At 39.6% G+C, this 12,911-nt stretch overlaps 1 protein-coding gene across 6 annotated transcripts in view; it reads right to left on the bottom strand.

Moving 5' to 3' along the window:
* Positions 1-12,911, bottom strand: part of SLC12A6 (solute carrier family 12 member 6) — a 111,009-nt gene that overhangs the window by 90,675 nt on the left and 7,423 nt on the right. The window contains exon 1 of one of the 6 annotated variants that reach the window (XM_023230258.3): positions 898-1,435. The exons of 4 other annotated variants lie outside the window; for them this stretch is intronic. In XM_023230258.3, the coding sequence (XP_023086026.1) occupies positions 898-1,018 (121 nt within the window). In that variant the 5' untranslated portion in view covers positions 1,019-1,435. Of the gene's footprint in view, positions 1-897; positions 1,436-12,911 lie in introns of those variants that run through there. One more of the 6 variants, XM_023230259.1, reaches the window with a different exon arrangement.

Here is a 12,911-nt window from a genome sequence, read left to right as displayed (position 1 = left end):
ACCCCACTGCATTCCAGCCTGGGTGACAGAGCAAGACTCCATCTCCAAAAATATAAAATAAAAGTAATTTTGAGAGCTTATTCCCTTATCCTTAATTCATATAACTAAAGAAGCTGCTCACAATTTACAGACTTGAAAAATAAGGGCCTTCAAATTACAACTATATTTAATACTGTAATATTAACAAAGATTTAATTGCTTGTTTAAAAATTCAAAACCACAATTCCCCTAGCAAGTGCGAACTGTTACCATTTAAAGAAAGTAACAGGGATAATCACATTCATGAAATACTTTTTTTAACCTGATGCTATGCTAGTCACCACAATGACCATCGATTGTACTTTTGTTCTGCCATTAATAAATTCTTAGACCATTCACTATTGAATTACTGTTTAAGCTGGCAAACTGAGGTAAAATACTGAATAACCTGAGAAGTCACAAGTACAGTCAAAGTCCATGGTACAAAACTACTGAACCATGCTCCCTCTTTATATAGTATTTTATAAACTGCTAAGTTTAAATGTCATCCACTCGTTGGGTTAAAAGTCTTCTCCAGATACAATCTAAACTGTGAGGAAAAAGTGAATTCTAAATTCCACATAAATTGACTTCTACTGTGCCTTTCTTTTTGCTTGAAAACTCTTCAAACATTGCCACTGATTCGGTTTCACCTGTTGGTAACGAACACAGAACTCATTGTGGGTAAAAACAAACCAGTGTGTGAGAAAAGTAAGAGAAGTTATCAGATATACAGGGGAGTGAAACAAGTAACTGAAAAACACCTCAACCACAACACTCTCCTCTGTCCTAAAGAAGGCATTTTGAATTTTGATATTCTAGTTACCTCTTTCATGAAAAATTTTATAGCTTCCAAAAGCTCCCAAGTTGCGTACTCACCTGGTTCATCTGAGTCCTGAATCCGGGCTTTTATGTCTGCTAAACTAGGCTCTTGAGAGATGGCAGCCGCTGCCCCCTCCTCGGGGTCCTCCTCTACCTTGGTCACAGTAAAATGTGGCATTGTTATAGTTAGGTAATACTTTGCTCTTTCTGTATTTAAACTTCCTTCCAATTAGTTTTCCCTGCCTACCTCTTCCTTGCTGTCCTTTCAGACTGTGATGCCTGCCCACAGGAGACAGTGGCTGGGATTCGGGAAGTACTTTAAGCTCACGTGACCTACAGCCCTGCGGGAGTGGAGCGCTTGAAGACACGCCTTCCACAGTGTTTATCATTCACTTAAAAGGATTAAGCACTCCACCCTCGCTTATTGTCATTAACCTGAAGAACCCCAAGAACAGTTTAGCCTGCTTCCCAAAGCTGCCGAAACTTGGAGACTGGACAGAATTCACAGTGAACTACTGTCCACCGCTTGCTCCTCTATTGATTTCCTTCACTGAAGTTGTCATCCTTATCTGCATGTCATGATCTCAACCTCTGCCCTCATATTTCACACAAGAAAGATTAGGGAACAGTTCACTTTTTTTTTTTTTTTCTTTTTGCGACAGGGTCTCGCTCTGTTGCCCAGCCTGGCGTGCAATGGCGCGATCTCAGCTCACTGCAACCTTCGCCACCGGGGTTCAAGCGATTCTCCTGCATCAGCCTCCCAAGTATCTGGGACTACAGACATGCGCCACCACGCCCGGCTAAGTTTCTTTTTTTTTTTTTAGTAGAGATGGGGGTCTCACCATGTTGCTCAGGCTAGTCTCAAACTCCTGACCTCAAATAATCCGCCCACCTCGGTCTCCCACAGAGCTGGATAAACAGGCATGAGCCACCGTGCCGGCCAGGAACGGTTCATTTTATACTGTCCTCTTTAAAGAAAGGCTGGCATTACATCAACCTAGAATATGAAACATACGGCTGTGGGCGGTGGCTCACGCCTGTAATCCTAACACTTTGGGAGGCCAAGGTGGGCGGATCACCTGAGGTCAGGAGTTCAAGACTGACCTGGCCAACATGGAAAACCCCATCTCTACTAAAAATACAAAAATTAGCTGGGCGTGGCAGCGCATGCCTGCAGTCCCAGCTGCTCAGAAGGCTGAGGCAGGAGAACCCCTTGAATCCAGGAGGCGGAGACTGCAGTGAGCCGAGATCCTGCCACTGCACTCCAGCCTAGGCAACACAGTGAGACTGTCTAAAAAAAAAAGAAAGAAAGAAAATACATGTATGTATGTTTAAAGAGTTCGGAACTTTTGTATTGTACAGAGTGGTTGTTTCAAAGAAAATAAAAAAAGTCCCAGAAAATCCCTTTAAGTGGTGTATAGTTCCTTTAGCATACACTTAAATATTTAATTCTTGATATACTTTATCAGACAACTGTATCAAGTTCTCAACTGACAACTTCAGAGTATGAGGTTCTACCTCTGTACTTAGTAGGGCAGTTCAGTAAATGGAACCCTGTGTAATGTCCATATTGATGATGTAGTATAAGGCCTCTGTTATTGGCAATGCCTTCCATCTGACAAGTAAGGCTGTGTTAAATTTAACTGAGGCAATGATGCTTTGAATTCTTATTCTTTCAGTTATATACCACTTCTTGCAGCACTATTCACAACAGCCAAAATATGGAACCAACTTAAGTGCCCATCAACACATGAGGATATAAAGAAAACGTGGAATATATACACAACGGAATACTATTCAGCCATAAAAATGAAATCATGTCATTTGTGGCAACAATGGATGGAACTGGAGGTCATTATGTTAAGTGAAATAAGCCAAGCATAGTGAGACAAATATCACATTTTCACTCATACATAGGAGCTAAAAATGTGGATCTCATGAAGATAGAAAGTAGAATGGTTGTTACCAGAGGCCAGGAAGTGTAGGGGGAAGGGAGGATTAAAGAGAAAAAAAGAAGGTAAATATAAAAGCACAACCACGCTGATAATTGATTTAAGCTAGTTTTGGAATAAACTTTTTTTTTTTTTTTTAAAGGAGAAGACAAGCCAGGCGAGGTGGCTCACACCTATAATCCCAGCACTTTGGGAGGCTGAGGTGGGCGGATCACGAGGTGAGGAGATTGAGACCATCCTGGCTAACACGGTGAAAGCCCATCTCTACTAACAATACAAAAAACTTAGCTGGGCATGGTGGCGGGCGCCTGTAGTCCCAGCTACTCAGGAGGCTGAGACAGGAGAATGGCGTGAACCTGGGAAGTGGAGTTTGCAGTGAGCCAAGACTGCGCCACTGCACTCCAGCCTGGGTGACCGACTGAGAGTCTGTCTCAAAAAAATAAATAAATAAAATAAAATAAAGGAAAAGAAAACCCTACAAATATATACCACTTCTAAAAGAGAAGGAAATCAATGAAGATCTAGTTTGTACTCTGCATTGCACTAGACACTTTACATCATGATCTCATTTAATCAGCCCAAAAACAGAAACGTTAGGCTAAGAAACTTGCCTAAAGTCACCATTGTAAATGGTGAAACTCAAATTTAAAACCTCTAATGTCCTGAGCTAGGCAACATAGAGTACGTTTCAAAGAAAGAAAAGTCATAAACACTCACCTAAATTTTATTTCATTGGCTCCTAATAGCACTGGTTTGGCTGCACAGGTTCTCTCCTACGGTGAACTATATATAAAAGTGCAGGGGCATAGAAAATTGAAGGCAAAGTTAAAGTAGTACAGAAAAAGCTGAGAGAAAATTAGTAAAGCTGAGGTGTGTGATGTGCATGGACAGTGATTAAAGAAGGTGGGATGTGAGAAATAGCTATTTAAAGTACAATACACTATCACAATCAGGTACCACTACACACTCACCAAGATGGCTAAAATTCCTAAGACTTAAAACACCAAATTTGGCAAGACTGTGGAACAGAAAGAACTTTCACACACTGTTGTTGGGGGTATAAATTAGTACAACCACTATGGAAAAGGCTCTGACACTTTCCCCTATAATCTGGCAATTCCACTCATAAGTATTTCCCTTAAAAATGAAAATATATTCCCACAAAAGGACTTGTACAAAAATGTTCACAACAGTTTATTCATAATATCCCAAAACTGGAAACATCTTAGGTACACATTCACAAGAGAATGGATAAAGTGTAATATAGTCATACAAAGGATTACTATTCAGCAATAAAAAGGAATAAACTATTGATATGTTCAACGGCATAGATGAATCTCAAAAACCTTATGGCTAGGTGAAAGACACTTTAAACAGAAGAGTACATAATACGTGAATCCACTTTTACAAGGTTTTAGAACAGACAAAACTACCTATGATGCAGAAAAAGCAGGACAATGGTTGGATCTGGAAGAATGGAGATACAGATTACATGGGACTAGGTCTGAAAGAACTTCCTAGAATGATGGTAACATTCTACATCTTGATGGGGTTTAGGATTCCACAGGTGCATGCTTTTGTCAAAACTCAGCCAATGTTCACTTAAAACTTGTGCCTTTGCTGGGCGTGGTGGCTCACGCCTGTAATCCTAGCACTTTGGGAAGCGGAGGTGGACAGATCACCAGAGGTCAGGAGTTCGAGACCAGCCTGACCAACATGGAGAAACATCGTCTCTACTAAAAATACAAAATTAGCTGGGTGTGGTGACACATGCCTATAATCCCAACTACTGGGGAGGCTAAGCAGGAGAATCATTTGAACCTGGGAGGCGAAGGTTGCGGTGAGCCAACATCGTTGCACTCCAGTCTGGGCAACAAGAGTGAAACTCTGTCTCAAAAAAAAAAAAAAAAAACTTCTGCCTTCACTGTATGAAGTTTACTTCAAAAGAAAAAAGCTGCAGTTACTGAATTCTAATTCATAATTATGAATTATAAGTTATAATTCATAATAATACATTGTGAAGTATTTGTGGGAGGTGAACTGAGTCTGCAATTTACCTTAAAATGCATACAATAGGATATATGGACACTTACGTAAAAAGACAAGTATAATACAATGTCAATGACAGAATCTGGGTAGTGGGTGTATGGGTGTTCACTATAAGTCTTTCGACTTCCTGTATGCTTGAAATTTTTCATAATAGGCTGGGCGTGGTGGCTCACGCCTGTAATCCCAGCACTTTCGGAGGCCAAGGTCAAGATTACTTGAGATCAGGAGTTTGAGATCAGCCCAGCCAACATGGTGAAAACCTGTCTCCACTAAAAACACAAAAATTAGCCGGGCATGATGGTGGGCGCCTGTAATCCCAACTACTTGGGAGGCTGAGGCAGGAGAATTGCTTGAACCCGGGCTGGTGGAAGTTGCAATGTGCTGAGATTGCATCACTGCACTCCAGCCTGGGCGACAGAGTGAAATTCTGTCAAAAAAAAAAAAAGAGAAAGAAAAAAGAAAATTTTCATAATAAAATGTTGAAAAAATACAATGGACACCATTTTGAAAATGAATAAGCAAGTCACATACTGGGAGAAAATACTCACAAAACATATACTTGACAAAGGAGATCTGTATCTAGAAGATATAAAAATTCCCTACACCTCAATAATATGAAGACAAATAAAATGGGCAATAGATTTAAACAACTGACAAAGGAAGATACGGAAACCACTAAAAACCGTGGAAAAAGTGCTCATCCCTGGCCATCAGGGAAATGCAAATTAAAATCACAATTTAAAACAAGGGTCCCCAACCCCTGGGCATGGACTGGTACTGGTCCTTGGCCTGTTAGGAACAGAGCCGCACAGCAGGAGGTGAGGCAGGCAAACATTACTGCCTGAGCGCCGCCTCCTGTCAGATCAGCAGCAGCATTAGATTCTCATAGGAGTGCCAACCCTATTGTGAACTGCACATGCGAGGGATCTAAGCTATGTGCTCCTTATGAGAATCTAATGCCTGATGACCTGAGGTGGAACAGTTTCATACCAAAACCATGCCTGTCCCCCACCTTACTCTGTGGAAAAATTGTCTTCCATGAAACCAGTCTCTGATGCCAAAAAGAGACTGCTGGGGACGGCTGATTTAAAAGACTGTTGGCATCCAGGCATGGTGGCTCAGGCCCATAATCCCAGCACTTCTGGGGGCCAAACTGGAAGGACTGCTTGAGCTCAGGAGTTTAAGACCAGCCTGGGCAACACGGTGAAACCCTTTCTCTACGAAAATTCAGAAAAATTTAGCCAGGTGTGCTACTGCACACCTGTAGTCCCAGCTGAGGCAGAAGGATTGCTTGGACCTGGGAGGTTGAGGCTGCAGTGAGCCCTAATTGTGCTACTGCACGCCAGCCTAGGTGACAGAGTGAGATCTTGTCTCAAAACAGAAAAAAAAAAAAAAAAAAAAAAGACTTTGGTAAAGATGTAGCACAAACATTGGTGGGGAGTGTAAAATGGCACAATCATGTTGGAAAAAGTTCCAGTAGTTTTTTATAAATCAAAAACATATGCCTACCCTAAGAACCAGCAATTCTTGTTCTCAGTATTTTTACCCAAGAGAAATAAAAGCATAAGTCCACAAAATATTCAAACAAATATGTATATAACAACAGCTTTATTCATAACAACCCAAGCAGGAAACAGCCCAGGTATCCATCAATAAAATAGCCAACCTGTAGTATATGGCACACGATGAATTATTATTCAACGATAAACAGGAATCATACAGGTATGAAATATTTACATTTTTATACTTTAAAGAAATTATGGTTTTTGTGTTTTTTTTTTGAGACGGAGTCTTGCTCTGTCGCCCAGGCTGGAGTGCAGTGACCGGATCTCAGCTCACTGCAAGCTCCACCTCCCCGCCCACGCCATTCTCCTGCCTCAGCCTCCCGAGTAACTGGGACTACAGGCGCCCGCCACCTCACCTGGCTAGTTTTTTGTATTTTTTTTTAGTGGAGACGGGGTTTCACCGCGTTAGCCAGGATGGTCTCGATCTCCTGACCTCGTGATCCGCCCGTCTCGGCCTCCCAAAGTGCTGGGATTACAGGCTTGAGTCACCACGCCCGGCCGAAATTATGGTATTTTTAAGTAATAAGGTATAAAGGTCAGGCCAGGGCAAAAGGGGCATTTATAATGGCATTACTCCCACAGAGCTTTACATATTAGGCCAAATCTTATACATACTGTATTTATGTTATTAGTTTCAGTAAAACGCATTATTTGTGACTATATTATACCTGCTAAAAAATAGTTAGCATGCCCATTCTTCAGAGGAATGGGTCTATTTTGGGGTAATATTTTGACATTGCAACTTAATATGTTACACTAGCATAGCTCAGAACTCATAATAACCAGTATTTTATTAAACCCATTTATTAAAAAAAAAAAAATTTAAGTTAGATTTAGTGAAAAGATTGAAACAATGAAGGGAAAGTCAGTGGGAAATTATTTTCAATATAAGGATTCTCTATCAGAGGGCTACCGGTAAGGAAACAGCAGTCTCTATCCCACACTCCGCACCACTTCGAGTGCAGTATCATTTAGAAGGTTAAGCGAACATGAAAGGATGTGAACCACTGTTTTAGAACACTGCTTTGCAAATTATCTCTAGTAAATAACTTTTTTTCTTTGAATTTCCAATTCATTATGGGCAAATAATTTTGCTAAAAAACAGTAAAAATGAATTACTAGAAAAATAAAATGTATACCAAATATAAGCCCCAATTTGTTATTATTTGATTTGACAGGCATAAATTTGTTCTATCAAACTGCTATGCAAGTCTCTAAAAACTCAATTTCCGAACTTATCTCCTCACAGATAATAAACAGCTCATGGGCCAGCACTGTCTCGTACTACACTCTAAATAGTTCTGTGTTAGAAAATGCTGTAAACATCTTACAGGAGAATGAGCAGTTCACCACTTACATTTAGGGTTACTACTATAGCTGGAGTCTGAAAGGTACAGTCTCATTCTTAAGTAGAAGATGTATACACATTTTCCTTATTTATCATATTCAGCAAACCCTTTTAGCCCTCTGCAACTGAGACAGGAAATGTTAGTGAAAAATATAAAAATGATCACAAATTCTAAATTTTGCCTTACTATGTATAAAATTATTAAAAGAATTGAATGAATCATTTACTTTGGTAAAGACCAACTATCATGGGATGGCAAAGACTTACAGCTTAAGCCTTTTAAATCTTGACTTGAAACTGTCTATGAAAATGGATTTTTATGAGATGTTATCAGTGGTGAATATATAATGAATTTGGGGGCTATAACTAAAAATAGAAGAATGAAATGTCATCCATCAGAAATGAAACCCTGAGTCACTGAATGTCTGTGTTCATAGCTGCCAGCGCTACCTCTTTGGTTGGTGATTTACATATTTATAAATATCTAAAAGACATTATTTTCTGATGGATTCATCATATTGTAGAGTAAGAAAGGCAAAGAGTTCTCCAAGTTAAAGCCTCAGGAAAATCTCATGCTTTAACTGAGACTGAAAGGATCATGCATTTACTCAATAATATTTGAGTGCCCACTATGTGCCAAGAAATAGGAATGAAATGGAGAGCAAGACACTGTTCCTGCCCAAGGAGCTCACGGTCTTATTATCCAATTAACTATAGACTCAAAGGCAATATAAAACTAGGATTACATGTCTAATGCACTATAAGCAAAGAATGAACCTTGAGCACACAACACACCACCACCTGCCCAGTTACTTTTTCAGAGACCTAAAAGTTGTGTCTTCACTAGAGGACAGAATAGAGTAGGATAGCTGATGGCTAGCTAATTTGACAGCGACTTCAGCCATTTCGGCTGATGATCCAAATACTAAAGCAGGCACTATCAAATGCCTTTGAGTCTTCAGTTTCCACTGTTGCCTCTTTCACAATATCACAACTCTTTATAAAAGGCTGCCACCTTTTTCCTTAGTCTGATGTCAATACAGCCCAGGTATGATAGACAGAACCTAAGAATCACCAACCAAAGAGGCAGCGCTGGCAGCTATGAACACACACATTCAGTGACTCAGGGTTTCGTTTCGGATCTAAGACATTTCATTCTTCCATTATGAAATGCTTGTTAGATTAAAAATGGGCTCCTAGTCAACACAAAAAACTGTATAGAAAATAAACCTGACATTAAGCAACATATTGTTAAAACTGAGAACATATTTCTAAAAATGTGAGAAAAGGAAAATGAAAACACAACCCAAAACAAAATTTTTTAGATCTACTGAGACTTGGGTCAAAATCTTCGTTAGCTTTAGGACAGAAGGATTAATGTAACTAAATCAATAACTGTTGATGTAACTCAGCACTACTACAGTGCTCTAGGCACATAATTTGTGTAAAAGACAATGAAATACATATCCTTATGCTAGATTTCCTTTTAGGAACATAGAATCTAAGTTATTCAGAGAATATGTCATTTTATTACTTTTTTTTTTTGATACAGGGTCTTGCTCGGTCACCCAGGCTGGAGTGCAGGAGCATGATCATGGCTCACTATAGTCTTGACCTCTCGGACTCAAGGAATCCTTCCATCCCAGCCTCCCAAGTAGCTGGGACTACAGGTGCACACCACCACACCCAGCTGCTGCTTTTTTTTTTTTTTTTTTTTTTTAGAGATGAAGTTTCACTATGTTGCCCAGGCTAGCAATTATGTCTTAATAAATGTTTCAATAGGGCCAACTACTATTAGCGTACCAGAGAAAATGCAATGTAATGACAAAAATGCTGGTCTTAGAACTACATGTGCCTGGGTTCAATTCATTATTCTTCAATTTATTATTTGTATGACCTTGGGCAAGTTACTTAACCTTATCAACCTCAGGTTTCTCCTGGATAAGAAAAATTTCATCTTAGTACAGAATAAAATGACTTTCTTAAAAATGAAAAAATACCAAAACTGATCATTTTTCAAAAGGGAAAAGAACTGACCTCATCTAATAGGGCAGAACATTTTTCTATTCCTATCAATTCTTAAAATTTCATTTGAAATGTAGCATGCTGCTGAACCAGAAAAAAATAAACTGAGCATAATCTTTTGCATGCATCTTAGGATATAAATTAGCTAGCTGTGAAAAAAGGCTGTTAACAACAACAACAGCTTTAGCCAGGCACAGTGGCTCATGCCTGTAATCCCAGCACTTTGGGAGGCCGAGGTAGGCGGATCACAAGGTCAGGAGTTTGAGACCTAAACATAGTGAAACCCCGTCTCTACTAAAAATACAAAAATTAACCGGGCATGGTGGCACATGCCTGTAATCCCAGCTACTCAGGAGGCTGAGGCAGGAGAACTGCTTGAACCTGGGAGGCGGAGGCTGCAGTGAGCCGAGATAGCCCCACTGCACTACAGCCTGGGCAACCGAGTGAGACTCCATCTCAAAAAAAAAAAAAAAAAAAATTAAATATGGCAAATGCAAATGCTCTCAAAATAGAATAAAGGTAAATTTTGGTTAGATTCAATTTCTCATAGCTCCTCAAAGTGAAAATGTACATGTGTACAAAGAGTTTTTAACTTATTAGTGTTCTCTCTTCTCTCTTTTTTTAAACTAGCAATATGAAAAATAAATAGCTTTACCCTGAAGTAAATGTTGACCTGTCTGGTAAAATGAGAGAAATTCAGGTGCTACTCTGCCAAAAATTAAAGTTGTTTACCAAATGGTAATGACTATAAACAGACGAATGTCATCAATTGAGTTTTTTGCTCAAGTCCACGACAAATGTAATGAGCATTAGCAATGCCATAATAAAACTATAAACAAAAACTGCCACTGGTTAATTTAGCTAGAAAACTGGAGACTGAAACCCAGCTCTGAGCTAAGATAACAGGAAATTTTAAAAAGAAAAAAAAAGACTAAAATTAGAATTAAGACCTGTCATTTCCTAACAATGTGGCTTTTGTTTTCTATTTCTACGGTTTTCAACTACAAAAACTGAAATTTTAAGAAGAAAAAAACTTCAGCCCTTACATTTTTTTTCAATTAAGACATCCAAAGGTAACTTCAAAATTTCAGGTTTCACAAAGCCCCTCAGACTGACTGACTTACAATACTGACTTGCTTCTGAAATCTCATTAAATATAAATTCCACTTTAACAGTAGCTTAAAAATTCTTCAAAAGTAAAAGGCACCTGACTATCAGAAATGTTAAAATACGGTAATGTACACACCTTAGAGCTGAGCAAATATGGTAATAGTGTTTCCTACTAATCAGGTATTGAACTTCTGCCATTAAGGCAAGGTGCTGTATGCATGTGTATATGGTGTATGTTCTGCAGTTTTGTGCTTGTACCTTCAAATATAATTGTTAAGATTCTTAAAAAGTATACCAGGGCCAGGTGCAGTGGGTCACACCTGTAATCCTAGCAGTTTGGGAAGCCGAGGTGGGCAGATTGCTTGAGCCCAGGAGTTCGAGACCAACCTGAGCAACGTGGCAAAACCCCATCTCTACCAAAAGCAAATACAAAAATTAGCTGGGCATGGTGGCGCATGCCTGTAGTCCTAGCTACTCGGGAGGCTGAGGTGGGAGGATCGCTTGAACCCAGGAGTTCAAGACTGCAGTGTACTACAATTGTGCTTCTGAATAGCCACTGCCTACCCACGTCGAGCCTGGGTAACAGAGCTAGCCCCATCTCAAAAAATAAAAAAATATATTCACTGAAGCACTACCTAGACCCCGTCTGAAAAAATAAAAAAATATATACACTGAAGCACTAATTACAGGGTTTTAACAGAGAATAGCTTCTTGTTTTTCCATATACTTGTAAAACTTATAATAACTTCATTAAAAGAATACATTGTTTTAACATTCACAAAATTGAAATGCTCATGATTCTACACTATAGCTCTCCAAACTTTCATACCTACTCCTCAGAAATACACATCACCAAAAACTTAAACACATGTAACTTCATTATTCTGAAACATCAAGCTCACCAGCTACAGCTTTGTAGACTGTGCACAAGGGCATTAAGCCAGAAGGGCAAAGGGGAAGGGGGTTGAAATCCAGCTTGCCCTTCTCCAGTGAAGCCATGATGGCTCAGGGCACAAAGGGGTGCCTTTTTAGAATTTGCACAAAGTTCCCCAGAAGTATATGTTAGACACGAAGGGCAAAAGCAGCAGCAGCCATAATTCAAAAGCTTACAGCATTATAAGTTGCCTTAAATGTCAGCATTAGAAACATTCCCCTTCTTCTAACAGCTTTAAAATGGGAAAGCACGACTTTCATAAGGTTCCCAGGTTTGCAGGAGTACCTTCTTTCTTTAGTTTCCTTCCATTCCAGTAAAGGTAACATCAACATTTACGATAATTTGGAATCTGGAAACATGCCGCTGAGAAGAATTTGGGCTCATGATGGAAAGACTTAGTGAGGACATAGAAGAGACCACCAAAGATCAAAGACAAGAAGTTGAGGTAATCACTGTATCAAGCACTGATATTTAATCAAATACCTACAGTATTCTAGGACACACTCAATACAAGAAAATCCTTTAATTGTAATTTAACCTTTTTAAAAATTGGCCAGGCATGGCGGCTCATGCCTGCAATCCTAGCACTTTGAGAGACCCAAGTGGGAGGATCACTTGAGCTCAGAGTTCCCGGACAGCTTCAAAGATAAAAGCTAAGAAATAGTAAAATGTACCTTTTACTCTACTTCAACAAATTATCAACAGTTGCTAGTCTTGTTTTGTCTATCTCTCCCCAACTTTTTTGGGGAGGAGTGGGGAAGAAGGAGCTGGAGTACATTTCATTTAACCTGTAAATACTTCAATATATATCTGTATAGATAACAGCTTTACGTTACTACAATGTCATAAACATCTCTAAGAAAATTAACAATTTCTTTTTTTTTTTTTTGAGACGGAGTCTTGCTGTGTCTCCTGGGCTGGAGTGCAGTGGCCGGATCTCAGCTCACTGAAAGCTCCGCCTCCCGGGTTCACGCCATTCTCCTGCCTCAGCCTCCCGAGTAGCTGGGACTACAGGCGCCCGCCACCTCGCCCGGCTAGTTTTTTGTATTTTTAGTAGAGACGGGGTTTCACTGTGTTAGCCAGGATGG

The sequence above is a fragment of the Piliocolobus tephrosceles genome, chromosome 6, assembly GCF_002776525.5.
Source record: "Piliocolobus tephrosceles isolate RC106 chromosome 6, ASM277652v3, whole genome shotgun sequence".
NCBI lineage: Eukaryota > Metazoa > Chordata > Mammalia > Primates > Cercopithecidae > Piliocolobus > Piliocolobus tephrosceles.
This window is presented reverse-complemented; position numbering and strand designations above follow the sequence as displayed.